This window comes from Carassius carassius, chromosome 4 (genome assembly GCF_963082965.1).
Source record: "Carassius carassius chromosome 4, fCarCar2.1, whole genome shotgun sequence".
Lineage (NCBI taxonomy): Eukaryota > Metazoa > Chordata > Actinopteri > Cypriniformes > Cyprinidae > Carassius > Carassius carassius.
In genome coordinates this window covers 28,624,508-28,648,686 of record NC_081758.1, presented here as the reverse complement: position 1 = coordinate 28,648,686, position 24,179 = coordinate 28,624,508, and the positions used below count along the sequence as shown (strand labels likewise).

Below are 24,179 nucleotides of genomic sequence, written 5' to 3'. Positions count from 1 at the left end.
ATACCATTATCCAGTCTTTATTCGTTTACCAAATGAGCATAATTCAATTCTTAAGGCAAATATTAAAATATATGGTTATATATAATAGAATAGGATTAGAACAAAATAATAATAACACGACTTATTATTACTATTGTTGTTATTATTTGGTATACTATTAGAGTGTTTCAGATTAGAAAATGGGACCTTTACAGTACTTTTCATTTTGTTTCCGGTTGTGTTTCGTCTGCAAAGGTTCGACCGAACCCAGGATGAAAAAAATATATTTACGTATTTCTCTGATAAAAGACGTGCCTTATAACTACCGTGTACAGTACAGTATTTCGCTCCAAAGCTTTCATTGTCGTACCATCCGCTTATTCGAGTATAATAAGCAAGTTGATGTAACCAGTCGGCGGACGGAAGAGAGTATGTTGACGGAAGTAGACGTGGATTATGTGATGAGATCAGAGCCAAACCTGCGCAGTAAAGTGACATATCTATCACGTTTTGACGCCAAAGAAGCTTACGAGTAACTAGTAACTCATAACCTGAACCTGTGTTTATTTGGGCAAAGTTTTTATATAGATCATTTGTTATTTACCCGACCTTATTAAAAAACCGTTCATTGATTCAGTACTTTTGTATAAAAAAAAACCTGTGCGGTCTGTTCGAAAACAAGCATATTGTCATTGTTTTTGCGCGTGATTTCATATAACTATGTGGTGTGGAGTTGTATTTGAACTGAGATGTAACACAGTTTTTGTCAACCTCGAAGAAACATGTTAAGCCAATGGCAGCTTCACTATGAATGTGCAACATAAAAGTTTTGAATGTTGCTGACTGGAAGCAAACGCTGTTTTCAACTAGATTCATCGAAATATAACTTGTATATTACAGTAGATAGAGTATATTGTTTTTTATATTGTGTTAGTCCATGAAGAAGATGTCTCCAATTCCTGCTCTTCCTCTTATCATTAACTGTTGTATGTCTGCACTTGGGTGCGTTGCAACAGTCAAGCTTATTCCTGCTTTTAAGAATCATTTCATATCTGCGAGACTCTATGGCATGGATCTAAATAAAACCATAAAGAAAGAGGTGTAAGTGGTTGATTTTTACATCAAAAGTATGTATTGTAATTTTATGTCTGGAACCTGAAATTAACTCCTTTCTCTTTCCCTTATTAACCAGGCCTGAATCACAAGGGGTTATCAGTGGCACAGTCTTCCTCATCATTCTCTTCCTCTTCATCCCTGTGCCCTTCCTCCATTGCTTCATGGGAGAGCGGTGTCAACGGTTCCCTCACAATGAGGTGACATTATCATCCACTAATCATAAATAATACACACATTTCAAGAATTCACCACTTACACTACTGTTCAAAAGTTTGGGTTCAGGTTTTTAATACTTTTATTCAGCAAGGATGCATTAAATTAAAAATGACAGCAGAGACATTTATAGTGTTACGAAAGCTCATGGTATCCACAAAAATATTAATAATAAAAACCCTTTTCAATTTTTCTTATAAGACAAGTTTCATGTGCAGCAAATATATATATATATATAAAACTGTGGCATTTGTGCATATATCCATGTAGTTTGTGCAACTGATTGGTGCTTTGTTGGCCATCTGCTGCATGATATTCCTGGGTTTTGCTGATGATGTTCTGAATCTACGATGGAGACACAAGCTAATGCTGCCCACTATTGCCTCCCTGCCTCTACTCATGGTCTACTTCACTAACTTTGGCAACACTGTCATCGTTGTGCCCAAACCTTTCCGTGTCCTGCTGGGGATGCATCTGGACTTGGGTGAGTTTGACAGTCTGCTTAAATGTCTGGTGCTCTATATGACCTGATTTTATTGCACTCTTGTTTGATATGTATGATTGTTGATATTCTAAGCATTTTCTATATACTGTATTTCAGGCATTCTGTATTATGTATATATGGGGATGCTGGCTGTGTTCTGCACAAATGCCATTAACATCTTGGCTGGTATCAACGGCATTGAGTCGGGGCAAGCTCTCTTCATATCTGGCTCCATCATCGTCTTTAATTTTCTGGAGCTCAATGGTGAGAGGAGGCCTTATATTCAACCCGTTTTAGCAAATTTCCACCTAGATTCAAATCTCTTAAAATATGCATAATTTATATATACGTACAATACTGTTCAAAGTTTGAAATAATTAGTCTCTTATGCTCACAAAGGGTGTATTTATTTGGTCAGTTAAAAACAGTAATATTGTGAAATAACTGTTTTTATTTGAATATACTTGCATGTAATTTATTCCTGTGATGGGCGATACTCAGTTCTCAGAAGCCATTACTCCAGTTTTCAGTGTCACATGATCCTTAATTTCTTAAATCTCTCTGACGCTGCTTGGTTTTTCATTTTAATAGGACTTTAGCTCATTCTCTAGCTTACATTGTTCAACTGATCTTTGATTAATGTTTCTCTTTCAGGAGACTACAGGGATGACCATGTTTTCTCTTTGTACTTCATGATTCCCTTTTTCTTCACCACATTAGCCCTCTTCTACCACAACTGGTTTGTTAAAACTATTGCTATTTGATTATCTGTACTTTAGTTTTTTAATCCAGGCCAATTAAAAAAACTGATATCTAAAAGTTAAGCTTGACAAATAGCGCTATTTGAACAAATATGTAACCTTTGAATATCTCATATCAGGTATCCTTCCTCTGTGTTTGTGGGAGACACTTTCTGTTACTTTGCTGGAATGACGTTTGCAGTGGTTGGGATACTCGGCCACTTCAGTAAGACCATGCTGCTTTTCTTCATCCCCCAAGTCATCAACTTCATTTACTCTCTGCCTCAGCTGTTTCACATTATTCCCTGTCCCAGACATCGCCTGCCAAGGTGGGTTATTACACTAACATTTTACAAATCAAGCTATAACAAAGATTTATTTCTAATTTGCATTAGAATTCATTTTGACAGTCATTGAAGGTTAATTTAATATGTGGGCATTTAAAGTGTTAAACTCTTTGGTTATGAGATGGTTGTGAGATGAGTTGGAAGTCGTGGCCTAATGGTTAGAGAGTCGGACTCCCAATCGAAAGGTTGTGAGTTCGAGTCCGGGGCCGGCAGGAATTGTTGGTGGGGGGAGTGCATGTACAGTTCTCTCTCCACCTTCAATACCACGACTTAGGTGCCCTTGAGCAAGGCATTGAACCCCCAACTGCTCCCCGGGCGCTGCAGCATAAATGGCTGCCCACTGCTCTGGGTGTGTGCTCACAGTGTGTGTGTGTGTGTGTTCACTGCTCTGTGTGTGTGCATTTCGGATGGGTTAAATGCAGAGCACAAATTCTGAGTATGGGTCACCATACTTGGCTGAATGTCACTTCACTTTCACTTTCACTTTCATGAGAGCTTGACCTCTAAAACTGATTAATGCAGGTTACAGTCTGACACGGGAAAGCTTGGCATGAGCTACTCCAAATTCAAACAGAAGGACCTGGGCAAATTAGGACAACTTATTCTAAAGGTAAACACACACATGGCACTGTGAGTGTGTATCATTATAAACAGGTTTAGGAATGTTTGTTTAAAAAGAATGGTACTTCTGCAACAAAAGAGCCAGGAGCATTTCTATTTGGTATTCCCTCTATGTTTGAATGTGATTTCCTCTTTTTTTTCCTGCAGGTGGCAGAAATGTTATGGCTCCTGGATGTGCGTAGAGGGCAGGAAGGAGATGATGAGTTTATTGAGTGTAACAACATGACCCTTATCAACCTGGTACTAAAAGTTCTGGGACCTACCCATGAGAGAAACCTGACTGCAATCATGCTGTTAATACAGGTGAATCCCTTGAGAGCGAATGTGCTAAACTATGGTTATTTCAAATTAAAAGATATTTGAACTTGTGTCTATGTGTCTTAAATACTTTATAGAGATTGGCATATCTAGCAAAAATGTATATTCATTATAAAAATGCCCATGTCTTTTTAAGATTTGATTAATTTACATGGCTTTTCCAGGTGTAGAAATCAAACTTTCAGAATTGGGCTACCTCATGTATATCTATATTTTCAAAGAAATATAGTTTAAACCCTGGTTCTTCAAAGGAAACGGATGTTTTGATGGACTGAAATAGTATTATATTTCTTTCTCAGGTCTTGGGGAGTGCCGTGGCGTTTGGAATCCGGTATCATCTTGTGCGTCTGTTCTACGACGTCTAGACCACTGAAGCTCCTGAGAAACGTTACAACCTGCTGCTTTCATTTGGAGAAAAAAAATACTGAAATAAAACTGATTGTTGTAAGATTAATTACTAAACCGCCTGTCCTCTATAAAGTATGGAATCTTGACACATTGTATTTCAGCTTCTCTGTCTATACATCTGCATGTGTAGGGACAGTCTATACATATGCCCTTAATTCTCAATGTGACATGAAAGCTCTGTAGATAATGAACAGTGTCTGCATAAAGATTTCCAATAATTTGGGATGACCTGAAAAGGGGGTTCTATTTTGAAGGATTATGTGGAAAATGTTACATTCAGGGATATTTTAGGGAGTTGGTGTATTTTTTCAGAACATTTCTGAAGGATTATTTGATATATATATATATATATATATATATATCATTATTAATATTTTTTCTGTGTGTCAGATCTAATTTTATGTCTTTGACTCATTTGAATAAACCAACAATGTCAATGGACCACACTAGCTTCCAGAGAGGAAAATATGCTTTATATTTATACTGTTTTATGAATCAGTTATTATATATTTTATATGCATTATATTTGTACTATTCTCATACGGTATTTAGACGAGAAACCAAACATAGCCCATACATTAATACTAATATAAAACACTACATTTTCAATTATGTAGTGTGATGGTTTTCCAGGTTCTCAAATTTGATGGCCCCTTCATAATATACAAAGGCCACCTATAAGCTTCATATATAATAACCTTTTTATACTATAGTAAGTGTAGTATTTTAATGAGAACATTGTGTTTTCAAAATTAAACAATTGGCTTTTATTTGCCATTGTACTAAAATGATAGGAAATTTTTAAAATATTATCTCGAAAGTATTTACTTGCTATCACATTTTAAACTATCTATCTTTCCTGAATATTAGAATGTAAGAATAATAGAATGTAAGAAAAAGATTTTTCGCTTCTCTTGAGATCTGTTAGTATAGCACAATAATATTGTTCCAATTCCAAAATACTTTAAGTAAATCCCTTTTATTAAGGATGGCTGAAGCGAAACAGTCGTTCCGAAGCTTTGCGAGATCCCGAAGCGCAGATGTGTCGAAACACTGATCCGAAGCGTGATTCGAAACACCCATGTCACGTGACTATGACCAAACGAAGCCGCGAAGTGTTTCACTAATTGTTTCATCAGGTGTGGTCCGCCGAATCAGCGTTTGATTGGAACGGTCGGGAACAGACCACACAATCACACATCTGTATAAAAGTGAAATAAACGCATTTTGACCTCGTGGGTTTTTGTGAGAGGAGTTTGACTTTGAGATAGCGGATTTTTGGTGATATAGTGACATGGTGCGATTTGATTAGTTATAGGCAATTTAAACTTACATTTAAATTTACACAACACATTGACTGAGAGGCTAGAGACAGACAGAGTATACATATAGTGACACATTAATAGATACATAGATATAAATATATATAGACAGCTATTAATAGATAGATACATATATAGATAGATTACAGATACATATATAAATACATATAGATAGATACATATATAGATAGATTATAGATACATATATAAATACATATATTATAGATAGATACATATATAGATACATAGATTATAGATACATATCTAGATACATAGATCGATTCATATATAGATAGATAGATTTGGATAGATAGATAAAATGGAAGCTCCCCAGAAGAGATGCCGTACATCTGTGGTGTGGGAGCATTTCCATTTAGAAACCCCAAATAAAGTGAGATGTGTGTATTGTGATCGGCAGCTAGCCTACTGCAACAATACATCATCCATGATGCGCCATTTGAGGAGCACTCATCCTGCCATTTTGCAGGGTGCAGAGGATGGCATTCCCCCTGTACCTAGGCCTGCTACTGACACTGCTGGGCCATCTAAGCAAGGTATGCATTGTTTGGGATATAATTATAATTGAAATATAATTACAACCTTTTGGGACACTGTTTATAAAGTTTATAAGTTATATAAAGCACTGATTATAAACACTGGAAGGTTTCCAAATAATGAACCAGTAGGCTATACTTTTAATAGATTTTTTTTTAATAGATGTTTTGTCTTCTCTTTTAAAAGTCAGACAGAGGGAATTGGATGAGGCTCTTATAAACATGGTGGTGAAGGATCTGCAGCCCTTCACCATCGTGGACGATGAGGGATTCAGGGCATTTGTGAACAAGCTTGATCCAAGCTATGTCCTCCCATCCCGGAAGGTGCTTAAAATAATGGTCAGCGAAAAGTACAACAAAGCCAAGGAGAAGACAATGGAGGACCTACAAAAGGCCGAATTTGTTAGCCTTACAGCTGACATGTGGTCCTCCATTAATATGGATGGATATCTTGGTGTGACTTGCCATTACATAACACCAGAGGCAAAAATGGCAACTGTTGTACTGGGTGTAAGGAGGTTTTACCAAACCCACACAGCCCAGCATCTCATGGAGGCTAAAGCCTTGCTAATGGCTGAGTGGGGAATAACCTCCAAAGTTCAGTGCATGGTGACTGACAATGCATCTAACATGATCCTAAGTGCCCAGCTACTCCACCTTCGCCATGTCCCATGTTTTGCTCATACTTTAAATTTGATTGTGAAAAAGGCACTAGATCAAACCCCAGTCATCAATGAAATACGCCAGAAGGCCAGAAAGATAGTGGGGTTGTTCAGATCCAGCTGCAAAGCAAAGGACAAGCTTGTAGAGATGCAGAGCTTGATGGGAAGACCAACTCTGAAACTGATACAGGAGGTTGACACGAGATGGAACAGCACATTTGACATGCTACAGCGCTTGTATGACCAACGTGAACCAGTGGCTGCTGCACTTTCCAACTTAAACAATGATACTGCTCCCCTGACAAGTATTGATTATGACATTATTGAACAATCATTGTCAATACTGCAACCATTCAAACTCGCAACAACAGAGATGTCAGAGGAAAAGAGAGTGTCTGCTTCAAAGCTTATACCACTGTACAGGATGTTGTATCACAAGCTTGCACAGAAAAAAGGAAATGCAACGCAGGAATCACCTGTTCAATTAGGTAGGCCACAATGACCATACTACCCATGTGATTGGCCATAACTGTCATATTATTGTCATTATTAAAAATATGTGTTTCTCCTGTTTTGGCTCATAGGCTCACATCTGCAAGAAGGTCTGCACTCCAGATGTGGAGGTTATGAGAGTTTTAGAGCCTTGGCACTGGCTACACTGCTGGACCCAAGGTTCAAAAATGTGGCATTTGGAAATGCTGCCAAAGCCCAGGAAGCTGAAAAGCATATCACACTGGAGTGTGCTTCACTGATGCGTTCAAACACAAATCCTGGTGAGCAGTTTCAGTCTGTGTTATGTTATGTAATCTGAATCATGTAATATAATATATCCTTCATATATGCCGTCAGTTTAGGATTTGTTACTAATTGCTGTTTTCATTTTTATTCAGACCCAGAAATGTCAACATCACACCCATCATCATCATCATCATCACCATCACCATCAACATCAACACCAGTAGAAACACAGGACAGTTTATGGGAACTTTTTGATACTCGCATCCATCAAACCAAGATGATACACAATGCTACAGCTGATGCCACAGTGGAAGTGAAAAAATACATCAACGATGCGTATTTGCCCAGAACTCATGATCCACTAACTTACTGGAAAGAGAGAGCAGTAATCTTTCCTCATTTGTATGTCCTTGCAAAAAATATCTTTGTATGCCAGCAACAAGTGTCCCTTGTGAGAGGATTTTTTCAAAGGCTGGTGAAATTATCTGTAAAATAAGAAGTAGGCTAAGTCCTTCCACAGCAGATAAATTAATATTTTTGAATAAAAATCTCTTAAAAAGTGAGACATTGTGGCTTGATTTCTTTTATTAATATTCATTTTTCATGACCAAAATAACATTATGCACAGTGAGGAGCCTATAGGTTACAAGCTTCACATATTAGAACATTATAATAATAAAAAAACAACACATTTTTTTAATGGCTCGTCAAGGTTGTTTCAGATCAACACCTGCAAGTGACCACTAGGTGTCACCGTTGAGACGGGTGTCGGATTGATTGAGGAGCGTCTCGCTGCAGCTTGCGGTGGACATCCAACCCCGCCCACATCCAAGTGTGACGTCAGACGCCACGCCTATGCCATACGTAAAAATACGTCATCGGGTGATGCCAGGTGACAACTCATGTGTTGTGCGCATGTGCAAAAATGGCGGAAGTATGTTTTTTTTTTTTTTTTTTTTTTTATTAACATTTTGTCAAAGTACAATTTTAAGACGTAAACAAAATTGAATCAATTTTATCGGAAGTATATTGTTTCGGGGATCAAATTAAATAATGTTATCTTTCGTTTTACTAATACAGGTTAAATAACTTGTATTAAATAAATTTAAATAGTACAAATTAAACCTAGGCCACATCTCTAATGTATGGAAGTAAATTCATCCAAACAGCCGGTAAAACGCCTGCATTGGTTGATTATACTTAGGTAAATTAATATAATATTTATACCTTCCGCTGTTCGATTATGTAAATGACAAATTCACATATTTTATGATCGATTGTAACATACCTTAGACAATATGAAAGTTAAGTAGACAATTTTGTTTAAGGCATTTTTATTTATCTAATTCTCTAAAAATATGTTTCACTTATAAGGTAGGAATGTTAGTGATCATATCACTATTTTAAGGATAAATATGGGTGTTATGCAATAACTGGAATCCTCCCCTCTTTGCTTTTTTTTAAATGTGTTTATTTTTCAAATTTCTTTCATTTTAAATAAAAAAAAAATGTTGCTGAAATTGGCAAATTTATATACTTCATTTGGTTTTAAGTATTTTTGTTTTCCTTTTAATTATATACAAGAACAATTATGATCTACACACTAATATTTTTTATAGCATGGAAAAAAAAAATGTATCACCTCGCAAAAAAGAGCAACTACATTTGCATGATAGGATTGACGGTTCTCTATATAGACTAAGCTACACATACATAGGCTTAAGTCATTGGTTGCTTTGATAGATTATGTAAGTAACATGGCATTGACTTTTGGGCCTTTTTCCATCAACACAAATATATATAAAAATGTGTCCAAGTCCTACGGATGCATAAAGATCAATAAAAAGACATCCCTTGGGTATTGTTATATTTATTTCACAAAACAATAATATTCAACAATGTAGAGTAAATAAATTATTATAAATTAAATAACTCCCAGAAACATTTTATTGACTTTCAGCCCCTGTTCATCAACACATTTTAATAAGAACGTTTCCATATCCTCGCGATTGTCAAAGACAAACACACAGGCATCCCTTGCTTTCTCAGTCTCTCTTTTCAGGTAGTCTTTGATTATATTAGACTGTTTTTCTTCGTCCATCTGGAGAAATTCAGGCTCTGTCACCTCTCCATGGAACAGCTCACAGTGGCTCTGAACCCAGCACCATGCTACACCAATGTCCCTTATGAACTTCCTCTTCAGTTCCTCTTCGATCTTCTGTTGAAAGTAAAAAATAAACTGTGTTTGTGGGGTAAATCTAAAATTACTATAATTATTTTCACAAAAAAAAAAAATGTTTTTACCTCATCACTGTCATCTTGACCCATCACAGTTTCCGTACTAGCTGGCTGTTTGGTGATGGTGGACTCTGACAACCTAAAGACAGACTCAAAGGTTAGGTAAATGGACCATTTGTAGAGCATCTTTTTAGTATTTCCAACCACTCAAAGCATTCAACACATTTCTAAACATTCAACATTGTGGCCTCTCCAAAGTTTTGCTACTGCAGTGCCTAACATTCTAGGAGGAAACATTTAGTGTGTCTGGGTAGTTTGAATGCAGAAGAATCAATTTCATTTCATTAACCAGTTGTGTGTACCTTGGATGGGACATGTTTTGCAAGAGCAAACTACACCACCACCTTCGGAGCTGAGGGATGTCATCCTAACAGATAAAACCCAAAATAAAAAACTGAGAATGCATTTGAAAAAACTTCTGGAAAAAATAAATAAATAAAAAAGGAAAACCTTCCAAAAGAAAATTTGAGGTCATCACCTGGCTAAAGTCAAATGTCCAGTCCAGGGCCATATAGAGTGCATACTGAAACAGACAACAAATACCATTGAGAAAATTCAAATATTGAAATTAACTGACACCAATTTACTGTAACGTACAGATAACACTAGACCGTATTCATCTAAATACTGCATGTAAACTAAACTAAACTTCTGCCATCCCCATAACTGCTCAGAATCTGTAATTCACTGCTTACCATCAGCATGAACAGACCACAATCCAGTCCCTCTCTCTGGGTTGGAATATTCTATCAAATATTTAAATGTATAATTATTTTTTTTTTTTATACATAAAACTACAGAACAAGGACTGAAAAAAAAAACTGATGATTGCATTCTCGTACCTTGGTTATAATGATCTTCCACGGGCCATTCATTTTAAGATGAAGTAACCTGTAGAAAAAAAAATTAACAAAAGTGTAGAGTGTACACAGCAAGTTACAAAACACACATAGATAAATAACAACAATATTCTCATCACTTTAGTGGTTCCCAAGAAACTACAGTTCATCTTGTTGTTCTTTGAGATTCACATACATATTTAGATTATACAACATACATATACATGCATATATGATTTAAAAACACAAAAACCAATCATTATCTAAAGACATGCTCTCACCATACCTCCATGGTCCACTGCATGACTTATGTGGTTCTCTAGAAGGTGAAGTGTAAAAGATAACTTCTCTTCAGTGGTGAAACTGCAGCAGGGACATTCAAACCCCCCCATCACGGCAGAACTGTTCTGGATCAGGTTTGGACTGCAGAGGTGTAGGATCCTGTAAAACATGATAAATATTATGTGTATATAGAAGGATACAAAGATTTGCCACGAACAGAGACAAAGTAAGACATAGTGAATTGTGTGGTTGCTCAAACAAGTTATTGTGCAAGAGTTGTCAGTGTATATCATTAAATATATTCCATGTGTTTTGCATGGGGCCAGGGGAGTACATGTATGTGAGAGAGGTGAAGTGTGAGTGTGTGTGTGTGTGTGAGAGAGATCAGTATTATGTGTCAGGGATATAAAAAAAAAACATGAAGGATGAATCAATGCACATACATTTTATCAGGATACAGTTAGGAGCATTATAGACATTATGAAAGTAAACACAGCAGTGTTGGTAGCCTTATAACGTGCCTGTGTGCTATCGTTTCACTTCATGTCTAACAAAATATTCATTGATAATTTAATGTGTACATTTTACCATTTTAACTATTAACGTTAAGCAGAGACATACAGTGAGTGTGACAAACACTTTTGGGCTAAAAACCGGCAGATGGTTTTTGCCATGGCAGATAACTTCTTCCTCTTCTGGGCAACTGGCAAATACAGGTAACAACAACTTCTTCTTCTTTCTGGCGATCGCAAAACAATATTTCCTTCTTTTACCGATTAAAAACATCACAAACTTCTTCAGTTCAGTCTTCTCGACGCTTCTTCCTGTTTGAAATTTAATGAGAACGTGACGTAGACGGATATAGGCGCGGATATATATAGAGAGAGAGAGAGAGAGAGAGAGAGAGAGAGAGAGAGAGAGAGAGAGAGAGAGAGAGAGAGAGAGAGAGAGAGAGAGAGAGAGAGAGAGAGAGAGAGAGAGAGAGAGAGAGAGAGAGAGAGAGAGAGAGAGAGAGAGAGAGAGAGAGAGAGAGAGAGAGAGAGAGAGAGAGAGAGAGAGAGAGAGAGAGAGAGGGGGTGTTAAGCAAGTAAGTATAAAAGTAAGTATATAGAGGAGGCGAGTTATTTCAGTCTTTTTAAACAACCGCAAACACGTTCCCTTACGAAATGTCCTTGAATTAAAACACATTCAGTTATTCTCACCAGAAGCTATTAAAAAGCCACTATTCAACAAAATGGAGGCAGTGTATTAAACAGCTTTTTTGTTTTGCTAATCAGCTATGTCTCATGTTAAGTAACAACTTTGTGTTTGATTTCACAAATAATACGTTTCAATATGTTGGAGGTAATAATTTTGAGCAAGTTCATATACTAAATACAGATGTTTATTGTCTGTAAAAACAACCTGGAAGCTGTGAAAAGATTGCCTTAGAGTCATGTTAGATCTCGGACATGACTTGACTGTGTTTCAGAACACTGGAGGACCGCACACTGTGATGCCCATAGACATCATGGTGATGTCCCCGTCGAGTAAACGCGCCCTGCGCAGAGAGGAGCTGCGACTGGACCTGGCTTGTGAGTGGGGCTCGTATCAGGAAACGGTTGAAACGATGCAGGAGTTCTCCCAACACGTGGAGAAACATTATACAGATGCTCTTGACCGTGAGACAGACTTACCAGGTGCGTACTACACTTCACAGTGTCAGCGTGGATGTGTCTTGTAATGGAAGCATTTATTTACTTATTTGTCGTGTTTTAAAGGCATAGTTCACCCCAAAATGAACATTCTCATCATTTATTCAACACCATATTGTTCCAAACTTTTTTTATGTAATAGAATAGGATTTTTTATTTATTTATTAAAGAATATCGTCTCCATGAAATGAAAATGAATATTGACTGTGGATGTCACATTTAGCGAATGGTGGAAAATCATCTGATGTAGTCCATAGAACACACACTAGTCAATCAAAAACTTTCATTAAAGTTGTCCTAAAACTAAAACAATACCCGTTCTTGTCCAAGAACTGGACATATAGATGCCATATTTATTTTGAGGTGGGTTTCCAGTCGAAAGTAAACCTAACCCATCTAACTTGACTATGGTCTTTTGCCCTGTACCAATCTCTTTCAGGTATAAAGAGCATGAAGATGTGTTCATGCGCCTGCAGCTGAACGGCTATGAGAGCATGGAGCTAACAGAGCAGCTAATGTGGCAGCGGCAGGGAGAGGGGGACAGCAGTGAGTCCAGCCCGGTGAAGAACTGGAGGAGTCAGGGCTCCTCGGCACCATGGGTGGAAATACAGAGGCAGGAATAAGAAAGGAGGGAGTGAATGACTGTAGGACACAAGAAAAGACAGAAAGTGTGTTCTTGGTGTTGACAGCCAGCACCTCCTCAGAAACAGACTTTACGAGTGAGGATTCTATAATGCGTCAGCTACAAGACACTCACTGCTCAACCGCTGGGCATGGAGGTGGTTTAACTGCATCTCTGATTACCCCAATGCCTTAAGACTGCTGTGTCAGACAATAAAAACATACATTAGGACATTCCAGTTAACTCTCTGACAAAAAGTACAATGATGCTAACGGGACCAAAGCAGGAATAGAGTGTGTTTGAGGATGCTGTCGTCATCATCAAACCCCTTGAACACTGCACTGAACAGAACAGATGAAGCTGAATCACAGGTTAGCGCTGAGGATGTGGTTAAATGAATAGTTCACTCAAAAAGTACCATTTTTGTTATAACTTGCCCCCATATTATTTTGTTTGTCACAAAACAAAAAATGAGATGTCAAGTGAAGTGTGTGAGTTGCCTTTTTTTCCATTCAACAAAAATGAATGGTAATTTATTCCTCCATAATAATTTATTAAGGAGGTAATTTATAGCTCCAAAATAGACAAAAACACAGTGAAAGTATGTTAAATGTAGCTTCTGTGACGTGTGTCTCAAGTGTGTTTGTGTATTTTTATTTTTTTTCCCTGTTTGGAGCTTGGAAAAGTATGTTATTTTCCTTGTAGGGAAAACACACGCACACGTTCAAGATGTCTTATTGAAGGACACTGCAGGATTGGAACAATAAGATTAAATTATGCCATTTTAATTTTGGTCTAAATTATCCCTTTAAATTAGACTGTGTGAGAGAGAGAGAGAGAGAGAGAGACAAGCTAGAGAGAAGAAGGTAAGGGAGAATGGAAATGTATCCTACCGAAGTTTAATCTGCTTTCTTTGACTCTTAATGTAAAGGAAGATGGCCAGATCTCTGTGGAAAACTCTTTACAGTGTATAGTTGTATACAGTCAGTGTCCTGTTTTAAAAATGAATTGGAACTTTAAACTGACCACCATTCCTGTTTAATTTATTTTTTTCCTGTTTAATTTATTTTTCAGCTTCAGATCAGCTCTGTCGTCCAGAAAGGCCCATTCTGGTGGAAGCTTCCAGTTTCTACTGCCATTCTATCAAAGTAGCAGTTAAAAATAATTAATTTGTTTTTAGTAGTAGTTAAAAAAACATTATTATGTTTGATTTTTTTCTTTAAGATACACCTTTTCCTTAGGACTTTTATTTGTCATTGAGTCCTAATAATCTAAGTGAGAAGGAAGAATTCATTCAGGGCAAACTGACTACTAAATGACCCTATTTTATTTTAAACAATGGCAGTTATTTCAAATCATTTTTGTCCTCTTTGTTTTGTTCTTTTTTTTTTCATTCAAAGTAGTCAGTATTTTTGGAAATTAAAATAATATGAATAAAATAGGCACTTTAAATTGTAATAGTATTTCACAATTTTACTGCTATCAAATAAATGCATCCTTGCGGCGCGAGAGACTTCTTTTCAAAAACATTCTTTAAAAAAAAATCTTACCGATCCCAAACTTTTGATCATTAGTGTGTATATATATACTGTGAATATTCTTCTGTGCGTGAAAAAATGAAAGCTTGTGTATTCAGGTACAGAGTGTGTTCTGGGAATAATCCACTTTTCCTGTGTGGTGTGTGTCTGTAAGAAGAGTCACGGTTTGTTTGAATCTCTCAGGACAGGAGGTTGTGCTGGGTTAGGCAGAATTTTATGCATCACTGCAGTAGTCAGAGGTTAGTGTTTGAGCACTTTACATAGATCTGTGTCGCAGAATTTCGTGTCGTAATTACAATCACTCCAGATCTCAAGCACTCTAGGAACTCTGCTTAGGGAAACGAACCGGACAAGATGTGAAAAACATTTACAATCAGCACAACTGATATTTAAGCTAAACTGCAAATCAGACTTCCCATGGCTCTCTCCCTTTCTCTGTAATCTCTTTCTCTGCTCTGGTGAAGTTAGCTAGTGTGTTAGCAGAATTTAAGAGATTAGTTTGAGTTAACGGCTTAGTGTAAGCTAAGATGCAACACTTCCCCTTTCTTTCCATCTGTCTCTGTGCAGGAAAACAGGAGCTGGAAAATAGCCTTTAAAGAATACAGTTCCTAATCCAAACTGTTTTTCTATATTATTCATATAATTATGACTTCTACAATATGAGACAACATAACAAGGAAACGCTGATTAGAAAAGAAGTGGGAGACGTTCATAAGAAGAGAACTGAAGAGGTATATAGAGAACTTCTGTATTGGAGAAAAATTTCCGCCATTAAAACAACATGAAAGTAGTAAATCTTCTGCTGCTGTTTCTGGGGTCCTTGCAAGTGGTGTTCACTCAAGAGCCTTTAACTGTATTTACTGAAAGAACCACTGTGGAAGAAGATCTAGGAAGTGGTAAGAGAAGAACTTGATTCATTTATGAACGAACAAGATATCTAAACTAAGCATAAAGACTGCTTTTACAAATTGACAAAATTTTTAAATTATTATACATTGAATATTGGTAAAGGATGAATGTATTTGAGCACCGAAGACTGCACTGTGTCCCTCAGGTCTGTTGGAGGTGGAACAGGAGGATGAATTGGCGGACACTTACTGGTCCGGGACAGCCCCCCTTTGTTTTGGAGGGTGTAAAGGCAGACACCAGGAGCTCAAGAGAGACAACTGTGGAGATTCAAACTGCTGCTGGGTGGGATACAAATCCTTCTGTAGAGGTACACCTTATCATCATCTTAAAGGGACAGTTCACCCAAAAATCACTTACTCACCCTCATGTCATTCTAAACCCTTATGACTAACGTTATGTGAAACATGGCTCAAAAGTCTGTTTGTTTGTTTGTTTTGGTCACTCAAAATACTTAACGGAAGTCTTGTGTGAACTACAACTTTTTATGTGTTTCATGAGTTTTATTTAGTGTTTAATCTTCTGTCTTTTTCTTTTCCCTAGTGAATTGTGGAAAGCCTGATGTGGACTTTAATGGGATGGTGTATGGGAGTGATTGGTGGGTGGGTTCTGTAGTGCGGTATGACTGCAGGCCAGGGTTCGTGTTGGTGAGAGATCCTGCCCGAGCCTGTCAGTCCAATGGCAAATGGACGCCTAAACCCTCCTGTCTCAGTAAGTGCTGGTCTGGCTGGACGTTGCACACAAATTATGGAATTATCCAGAAAGTGCACACAAAACTGAGACCTAATCTGACCTAACCTAAGTCTCGTGTATGTATAGGATAACTAAATTTGTTACTGTCAGCACTGTTACTTTGAGAGGTGTTAAAAATAATTCTCCAAAATAACCACACTCTTTAAGAAAAAAAATCCATAGAAAAATGGAAAAGGTACTGGAAATATTGTCTTTATCCATGAAGTACAGGCATTTTCTTTAATCCTAAAACACAAAAAAATGCAATGCATTGCATAATTCAAAGCAAAGGGAAAACAGCTGTGAAAAATCAGTACAGATACTTTTTTCATATTAACACATAAGTACGTTGTTCCCTATTTTGAAAGATTTTTCTAAAGAGTGCGTAGTCATTGTTCATAACATGAAATCATTCAATGTCTACTGATACATAATATCTTTCAAAAAAGTGTAGATGTATTAAGTTGATCGGCTTTTTTTATAATATTTTTATTATAAAAAGATTTGACTTGAATGAGTAGAGATTTAACAATAGTTGTGGTCCGTTACATTTTACACCTAAATGCATTTAATTGACTTTATTAAATATAAGTTAGGTACAATTCTCTCTCCTCCTTTATGTGACTTTAGGAGTGTGTCATCGTGGCCGGGTTGAGATCAATGAGAAGGACATTGATGGGACATGTTCGTCCACCTGTCCTGATTCTAAGAGCTATGCAGTCCCTCTGAACCACAAATGCAGTCGAATTGAGAACTGTAGAAGTAAAGAATCGGGCTGGAAGCGCTGGTTTACACGCTGCAACGACTGCGACTGTGACTGCTTCACTCCCTGCAGTAAGTTTTTATAGAGTCATTTAAATCGAGGCTAGTTAAAACAAGGGGAAAATATACTGTAACTGCAGTAACACAATCAATGTTTTTGTTTGTTCCCTCAGCTTCTACAGGATAGAAGACAGTGAATCTGTATTCATTTTCCTTTTCTACAAAAGCCTAACCTTTCGGAAATGGTTGTTTTCCCTTATTTTTGTATAGTAGTACAGAAATGAACTGGTAATGGTGGTTACCCTCTGAGCATAAGCAAGGTGAAGAGGGAGCTTTACGAGTGCTGAATATACTGTACATTTGATTGTATCTAGTTGGTTAGTCACAATTGTGGAAAGATAAGAGACACATTTCAGTTCCATAAGTGATTTTATTGGAACCTTATGCTTCTGTAGATACGAGGAAAGGATTAGTTTATTAATTCGCTTCATGATTGATACAAGATTAATGTAGTATGGGATTAATATAGTTGAATCAGAGTTGAATCAGCATCAGAGAGAGATATAATTTATAACCATAGATGTGATCGCAGAAAACAAATCTCCTTTTAGTCCCAAGTGGTAAAATTCATGATGAAATTCTCATTTTTCTTGGGTTGGTAGCAGCCAATTCCTGTAAAAGATTGAGGGTGGGGAATATTTTATATTTGTGTTGTAAATAAAGTGAAACCAGAATAGTAAAAAGAAAACACACACATATTCACACATACTCTGTGACATAAAATGCGTGCTAATTAAACTGATGCACTTACCCACGTTCAGTTGGGTTATAGAGTTTCCTTTCTTCGACAGAAGCTCCCAGTATGTGTGTCTTTCAGTAGATCCAGCCAGTCCATTCACACTCTCCAGAAATATGCCGTAGCTTTTGTTAATAGTGTATGTGAAGCTAAAAGAAATGCATGTAGCAAAATTAGCACAAAAAAAAATTAAACTAGCACTACAACAGTTCCTTATAGCCCTGAACCTTGTACAATAGACTGACATGGTAAAATATGCCCCAATTCCCCTTAACCTATTAACCTAATGTACTATGCTTGTTTTGTAACGTACATGAAACCAGATTAATTTTACAACATTTTGTGTCATACTTGAAGTTGTTCTTGTCGTGTAGTTGATTTAAGATCCCAAATATCGGCATCCCCACTGTCGCAGTAGTGGAGTAGGAGATGTTCGTGTTATTAAATTTATTAATGACAATCACCTTAATGGGGATCGGTCCCTGCTTTCCTATTAAGAAGAGAAAATTGGGCAAGAGAGTCTCAGAGAATCTTATAAAATCATACTTTTTCAAATGTTGTTTAGGATGTAAGTATGTAATCCTAAAAGGATTTAAATTCAATCAAGTTTCTCCTCATTTAAAGCAGAAATCATGGTTTTATAGAGGAAAACTCACCTGAGTGCTCCTCACTTCCCCCCAGTCCTGGGAAAGGCAGCAAAGCTGCAAAGCACAGAAGAGTAATTGCTGTCAGAGCCATTCTATCAGTCTGCCCAGTGTGTCTGAATGTCTCTCACACCACACACTCTATTTATATTTATTTTTTTGCATTCCAACTTAAGTCATATCATTTCTGTGAAGTCATACCTTAAAAAGGAGCGGTCAGCCAAGAAACATGAGGAAAGAACATTAATACATTGATACTTTGTTTTTGTCTTCCATATTACATTACAGGAAACAAGGACAAGAATTGTCTTAGGACTTTTAATTGCAACAGTGCCAGGAAATAAATAAATATAACAAAGAGTGCACTGTTGCCCAAAAAATATTTTTGAAGAAAAACATTCCACATTGTAAAAAAACAAAAACAAACAAAAAAAATTGCTATAGAAGCTCCCAGTATGAGTGGTTTTCAGTAGATCCAGCCTGTCAATTCACACTGCACACATATGCTGAAGCTTTTGTTAATACTGTATGTGAAACTAATAGAAATTATCAGAATTAACACACACATTAAATTAGCACTATAGCAATTCCTAATCCTGAGGCTTGTACAATAGGATGACAAGACAATCCTTGAGTCAGGGACAGTGTGTTCAGGTTTGACTGTAGTAAAATTTATGCAGAAAATGACATTTACAAAAAAAAGGGATATATAGGATTTTTTTCTTCTCCATATCTTAAAAAGGAGTGGTCAGCCAAGAAATGCAAAGATTATGACAAAGAAATTTACGTAAAGCGCATGTGAACGGCAAATATGACATCTCATGGCTCACTCCCTGAACCTTTTCCATATTGCCAAATCAGATATAGAATATGCACTTACTTGATTTTTGAAATGTCTTTAAATGTGTCTTAAAAACGCGTGGAAAACGCTAGGCGCGCCGCTTTCAAAAGCGCTCCTGAGGCCGGTGACACACTGGCTGCGTGGCGTGTCTGTTTTTAATTCGGCTCCCATGTTAATAGGTTAGAGCTTGCAGATATATATATATATATATATATATATATATAAAGAAATTCAAAGGCTTTATCAATGCCTTGAAGCACAGTGAAGTCTATTATTAAGAAGTGGGAGGTATTTGGTTCAACACAGACTCTCGCTGGATCAGGGCATCACTCCAAATCGGATGAAAGAGCGGGAGGAAACTGCTCAGAGAGGTGACCAAGACGTATACAGCAATACAGATAAAAAAATTGCTAAAAATGTGGCTATGTGGTTTTTCTTTTCGGTCGGAAGTGCGCCCTCTTGTGACCATCGTGCGCTCCTACACAAATTCTGACAGCATAGTTTTAGTACTGATCGATCGTCGAACTGATTAAAATAACATTAGAATAAAATTACATTGACATCAACGAAAAATACGGTTTGACTACATGTCATGTTGGACTACTTTAAGCACTTTAGGCGTCATGACGTATTAAACATCACTATTATGCATGACGCATGCAGTTTAAATAGTTTTTCCATTTATTTGTTCTTAAAGTAGGCTACAATTTAAAACCAAATGAGTAAAAAAATCAAATTATCAGGGGCACAAGGCAAGAAGCGGCGCAAAGAAGAGAAGCAGAAAAAAATATCAATATAGAGGTAAAAATCACAAGTTAACGACTGTGTATTAGCACGTGATGTTTAGTATTTTAAAATAGCCTTTTTAGAACATCTTAACTGCAACACTGACACTGTGGAACATTTTAGCTCGAGTTAACTGCTTATTTAATTTTAATTTATTTTCTTTACAATAAGCTTCTGTAATGCTGTTTTAATTTGTTACATTAGCCTACTGCTTACTTTTAATTCAGCAACAAGTGTCTAAATGTCTTTTGAAAAAGACCATGGCTAGAACTATCTAGCATTCATAAAATGAAATAAGTTCAAGTTTTCCACTGTATGCACAAAAGGTATGGGCATGCTAATTATACTAACTAGCTAGCAAGCTGGCTAACATCTACAAATACATTACAAAATGTAGCCTTTATTTTGTTGTTTGTTGGACTATTTTAGGCATTTCATATTGCTCATATTTCTCTGTTGTAATAAGTACTTGTAACGGTAGGCATAGTTGTGGAAGTAGCTCATGTCTGGTCTCTTCAATAGGCTATTTTATCAGATTCACTCAATAAATACCAACAAAATTTATTATCACAATTTATTTACTACTTATGTTAATCCTTATCACCATTTATGTTTTGCTAAGGGGGGATGGGAGGGGTTGCAGTAATCTAAATTCTCACCTAGGGCACCAACAGAGCCTGGGCAGGACCTGCCCAAAGCACACAGCAAAACTGATCACGCAGTGGTTGAAGGAGAAAAAGATGAATGAAACTTAAACCCCATTGAAGATCTGTGGAATGACTTGAAGACTGCAGTCCACAAATAATCACCATTAAATTCAACTGAACTTAAGCAGTTCTTCTGCAAATAAGAGTTGGCAAATATTGCAAAGTCTAGATGTGCAAAGTTAGTAGAGACAGAGACGTATCCCAACAGACTAAAGGCTGTAATTAAAGCAAAAGCTGATTCAACAAAATACACATTCTTTTCCGTACCAACTCTATACTATTTGTTTAACTTCAGTTAGTTAGTAATAGTTGTTAAAAGACCAGGGAGGCTTTTCAGTTTCATATTATGAGTTTATTAATTCAGTTCAATTTTGTGTTGATCCCATGACTGAAACAATGTGGATTTTTTTTTAATCTATTGTTTGGCCCAAGTGGTGAACCTCAGGATCATATTGTCATCTCTCTGGGGTTGATAGCAGCCAATTCCTGCAAAACATTGAGGCATTCCAGAGTATAAATAATCTATATTTAAGAGGAAGCTATTTGTTTTTTGCACATTTGAAAACTATTTAGATTTAATTATTATTTTGTGTTATAAAGTAAATCAAGATTAAGCCAAATTTCCTTTCTTGCACCACAACAATAAAGTAATGTTATATAATTATCTTCATTTACGTACCCACTCCCAGTCGGGTTATAACTCCTGCTCTCTCAGACAGAAGCTCCCAGTGTGTCTGGTCCTTATCAGATCCAGCCAATCCGTTCACACTCTCCAGATATATGCCAGAGGTTTTATGAATAGTGTATGTGAATCTGTTGTTGTAACACAAATAAAGAGTTAATCAGAATTGGCTCCAAAATCAGTTCACATTCTGCTTTCAAAATTTTTTTTAACCCTTACCCTTTATAATAAATTGAAAAAACAACAGTTGAGTCAGGTATGCCTGGAAAAGCATCTCAGACTTATCACAGATAAACCCCATTTTCCCATAACCTTATTTAGTTATTACATTACAAATGCTTTTGATCAAGTACGTCAGTCATCACAAGTTATTTAATCTCAACCAAAGTTAATCAGGTATACTCTTCTATACTACAATCACATAACTGCATGTGAAGTGAACTAAAGCAGTAAATTCAGTAAAATTTGTGGAGTACTTGAAACCGTCATTGGTGTCCTGCAGTTGATTTAAGGCACCAAACATCAGCCCTTCCTCAAGCACAGTTGTGGAGTAGGATATCTGCTCATTAGTTAATTCATTAATGACAGTTACTCTAACGGGTACCTGTTCCAGCTTGCCTATGAGAGAGAGAGCGAGAGGACAGCATTATTTAGTTCAAATACATGCTGTAGTAATTTGGAGCATTAATAAATTTAATAACAAATATTGAGGTAATCCGTGATGAATTCACTTTTTGGTCTTTACTCGGTTTCTGTGGATAGTAGTGTCTTCATAAAAGCTAACATAATAAAAATAATACTTTTTCATATCTAGACCTGCAAGTAATTAAACTCAGTCCTCACCTGATCCTGCAGGCAGTCCCAGTCCTGGGAAAGGCAGCAAAGCTGCAAAGCACAGAAGACTAATTGCTGCCAGAGCCATTCTATCAGTCTGACCAGTGTGTCTGAATGTCTCTCACACCACACACTCTATTTATATTCTGCTTTTTTTTTTTTTTTTTTGCATACCAATTTCTAGATCATAAATTATTAGTTTTATGGAGAGGCCTTATCTCTTACCTTAGAAAGGTGTGGTCTGCTAAAGGATTTTGCCATGGATTAACTGATGCTTGTTTCTGAGAAATATTGAATACAAACTGATAACATTGAAAGTGGAGAAGTAATTATTTGGCAAGGTCCCAGTGACCATATTTTGTCTTGTATGTTGTAAAATATGACATGTCAAATATGCTGTAGAGGGTGAGGATTATGTGGTTATGTTATCATTTACCACTGACCTCTCTTACCTCTTAAAAGTTAGTGTACTTTTCATTAATAAACATTAATTATTAACCATCACAAAATAACCTGACCACAATTTCTTCATCTCCAGTGATGTGCATCTTAAAGGATCTTGTGAGATGCTCAGAAAATCTCTGAGCAGTTATTCTCTTTATGTAATTATTTTATTTAATAATTTCATAACATGCACAAATTAGTTCATTACGTTTTATAATATAAACATTTGAAATATATCAGTCTGTGTGTAATGAATCTATCTATCTATCTATCTATCTATCTATCTATCTATCTATCTATCTGTCTATCTGTCTATCTGTCTGTCTGTCTGTCTGTCTATCTATCTGTCTGTCTGTCTGTCTGTCTATCTGTCTGTCTATCTATCTGTCTATCTGTCTGTCTGTCTGTCTGTCTGTCTGTCTGTCTATCTATCTCTGTCTGTTTATATGTATATCTTAATTTACCTTCCCATGTTATATTTAATTTAGCAGGACAATAAATGTATTTTTTGCTGTAAAATATTGTAAGAATGTTGTTAGAAGTAAACAACTTTCAATGTGTGGGCTATCTGTCTGTCTCATCCACATGAAGCTGTACTTCCCCTTTCTGCAAAAAAATCATTGGAAAGATTCTTCAAAGCAATCACACATGCTGAAAGGTAAGCATTATTTCCAAATCTATCCCCAACATAAGATTAGCCTGCATGAAGTAGAAATATTGAATATGATATTGAGCGTATCATAACAGCAACAGCATGTGTACTCGTCATGGATGATGTAGGGCGTCGTTTGAACGCGAGTTACCCCGTTGGTTTCACCGAGAATAACCCGAGCACTGCAGCATCAGCACCAGCAGCAGCAGCCGATGCGCAGGTGCCGCCTTTAAAGAGACCGTGCGCTCAATTCTCCCACGGTGCTGGTTAGGTTGTAATTTCCCTTTGTTTAAGATTTTCGTCTCCATCATCCCAAACCCCCCCACTCCCCAAAGCAATCTCACAGACAAGGAGTTCTAAAAATAGAAATAACATACGTTTTCATCCTCCTGTCCCCAAAAATAAGAACGCAGCTCCGTTGCTGTAGATCGCGAAAGCAGACTAGTAGGCTATAACGTTTTGGTGACAAAAACAAAGTTTTTCTATTTAATGTGCACGAAAAAATCTTATGATATCTATTGGACATATGGAGATCTCAGAGCAGGCTATAAAGATACAATTGATCCTGGTTGACTTTTCTCTTAGATCATGGGATAAGTTGAGATCCCCATCTGTGTA

General features: G+C 36.7%; 4 protein-coding genes across 4 annotated transcripts; 2 read left to right on the top strand and 2 right to left on the bottom strand.

The window, feature by feature from the left end:
* Positions 1-596: 596 nt before the first annotated feature.
* LOC132139691 (UDP-N-acetylglucosamine--dolichyl-phosphate N-acetylglucosaminephosphotransferase-like) lies at positions 597-4,413 on the top strand. Its single transcript, XM_059548239.1, has 9 exons — positions 597-1,080; positions 1,172-1,292; positions 1,579-1,792; positions 1,910-2,056; positions 2,447-2,531; positions 2,673-2,861; positions 3,402-3,489; positions 3,648-3,803; positions 4,118-4,413. Exons 1-9 carry the CDS (start codon positions 917-919, stop codon positions 4,181-4,183), a joined length of 1,230 nt encoding a protein of 409 aa, XP_059404222.1. The 5' UTR covers positions 597-916; the 3' UTR covers positions 4,184-4,413.
* A 10,410-nt stretch (positions 4,414-14,823) lies between these two features.
* Positions 14,824-17,444, top strand: si:ch211-117m20.4 (sushi, von Willebrand factor type A, EGF and pentraxin domain-containing protein 1). Its single transcript, XM_059548237.1, has 5 exons — positions 14,824-15,671; positions 15,830-15,991; positions 16,225-16,392; positions 17,044-17,247; positions 17,349-17,444. The coding sequence occupies exons 1-5, from the start codon at positions 15,557-15,559 to the stop codon at positions 17,360-17,362; spliced, it is 663 nt and encodes a 220-aa protein (XP_059404220.1). The 5' UTR covers positions 14,824-15,556; the 3' UTR covers positions 17,363-17,444.
* A 199-nt stretch (positions 17,445-17,643) lies between these two features.
* Positions 17,644-18,766, bottom strand: tcnbb (transcobalamin beta b). The gene is made up of 4 exons (XM_059542675.1): positions 18,628-18,766; positions 18,323-18,461; positions 17,987-18,120; positions 17,644-17,847 (listed from the first exon to the last, which is right to left on the bottom strand). Exons 1-4 carry the CDS (start codon positions 18,707-18,709, stop codon positions 17,783-17,785), a joined length of 420 nt encoding a protein of 139 aa, XP_059398658.1. The 5' UTR covers positions 18,710-18,766; the 3' UTR covers positions 17,644-17,782.
* A 2,432-nt stretch (positions 18,767-21,198) lies between these two features.
* On the bottom strand, positions 21,199-22,700 carry tcnba (transcobalamin beta a). Its single transcript, XM_059542665.1, has 4 exons — positions 22,475-22,700; positions 22,108-22,249; positions 21,629-21,762; positions 21,199-21,435 (listed from the first exon to the last, which is right to left on the bottom strand). The coding sequence occupies exons 1-4, from the start codon at positions 22,551-22,553 to the stop codon at positions 21,365-21,367; spliced, it is 426 nt and encodes a 141-aa protein (XP_059398648.1). The 5' UTR covers positions 22,554-22,700; the 3' UTR covers positions 21,199-21,364.
* Between the last annotated feature and the right edge of the window lie 1,479 nt (positions 22,701-24,179).

What these genes read in the sequence shown, in the direction of transcription:
- tcnba (XM_059542665.1), bottom strand. Translation starts at nt 22,553, where the DNA reads ATGGCTCTGGCAGCAATTAGTCTTCTGTGCTTTGCAGCTTTGCTGCCT. An exon ending in GGGACTGCCTGCAGGATCAG is followed by an intron (nt 22,250 to 22,474) that starts GTGAGGACTGAG and finishes TCTCTCTCATAG; the next exon opens with GCAAGCTGGAACAGGTACCC. An exon ending in GACACCAATGACGGTTTCAA is followed by an intron (nt 21,763 to 22,107) that starts GTACTCCACAAA and finishes TTACAACAACAG; the next exon opens with ATTCACATACACTATTCATA.
- tcnbb (XM_059542675.1), bottom strand. Translation starts at nt 18,709, where the DNA reads ATGGCTCTGACAGCAATTACTCTTCTGTGCTTTGCAGCTTTGCTGCCT. An exon ending in GGGAAGTGAGGAGCACTCAG is followed by an intron (nt 18,462 to 18,627) that starts GTGAGTTTTCCT and finishes TCTTCTTAATAG; the next exon opens with GAAAGCAGGGACCGATCCCC. An exon ending in TATAACCCAACTGAACGTGG is followed by an intron (nt 17,848 to 17,986) that starts GTAAGTGCATCA and finishes AATCTTTTACAG; the next exon opens with GAATTGGCTGCTACCAACCC.
- si:ch211-117m20.4 (XM_059548237.1), top strand. Translation starts at nt 15,557, where the DNA reads ATGAAAGTAGTAAATCTTCTGCTGCTGTTTCTGGGGTCCTTGCAAGTG. An exon ending in GGAAGAAGATCTAGGAAGTG is followed by an intron (nt 15,672 to 15,829) that starts GTAAGAGAAGAA and finishes TGTGTCCCTCAG; the next exon opens with GTCTGTTGGAGGTGGAACAG. An exon ending in ATACAAATCCTTCTGTAGAG is followed by an intron (nt 15,992 to 16,224) that starts GTACACCTTATC and finishes TCTTTTCCCTAG; the next exon opens with TGAATTGTGGAAAGCCTGAT.
- LOC132139691 (XM_059548239.1), top strand. Translation starts at nt 917, where the DNA reads ATGAAGAAGATGTCTCCAATTCCTGCTCTTCCTCTTATCATTAACTGT. An exon ending in AACGGTTCCCTCACAATGAG is followed by an intron (nt 1,293 to 1,578) that starts GTGACATTATCA and finishes ATATCCATGTAG; the next exon opens with TTTGTGCAACTGATTGGTGC. An exon ending in GGGGATGCATCTGGACTTGG is followed by an intron (nt 1,793 to 1,909) that starts GTGAGTTTGACA and finishes ACTGTATTTCAG; the next exon opens with GCATTCTGTATTATGTATAT.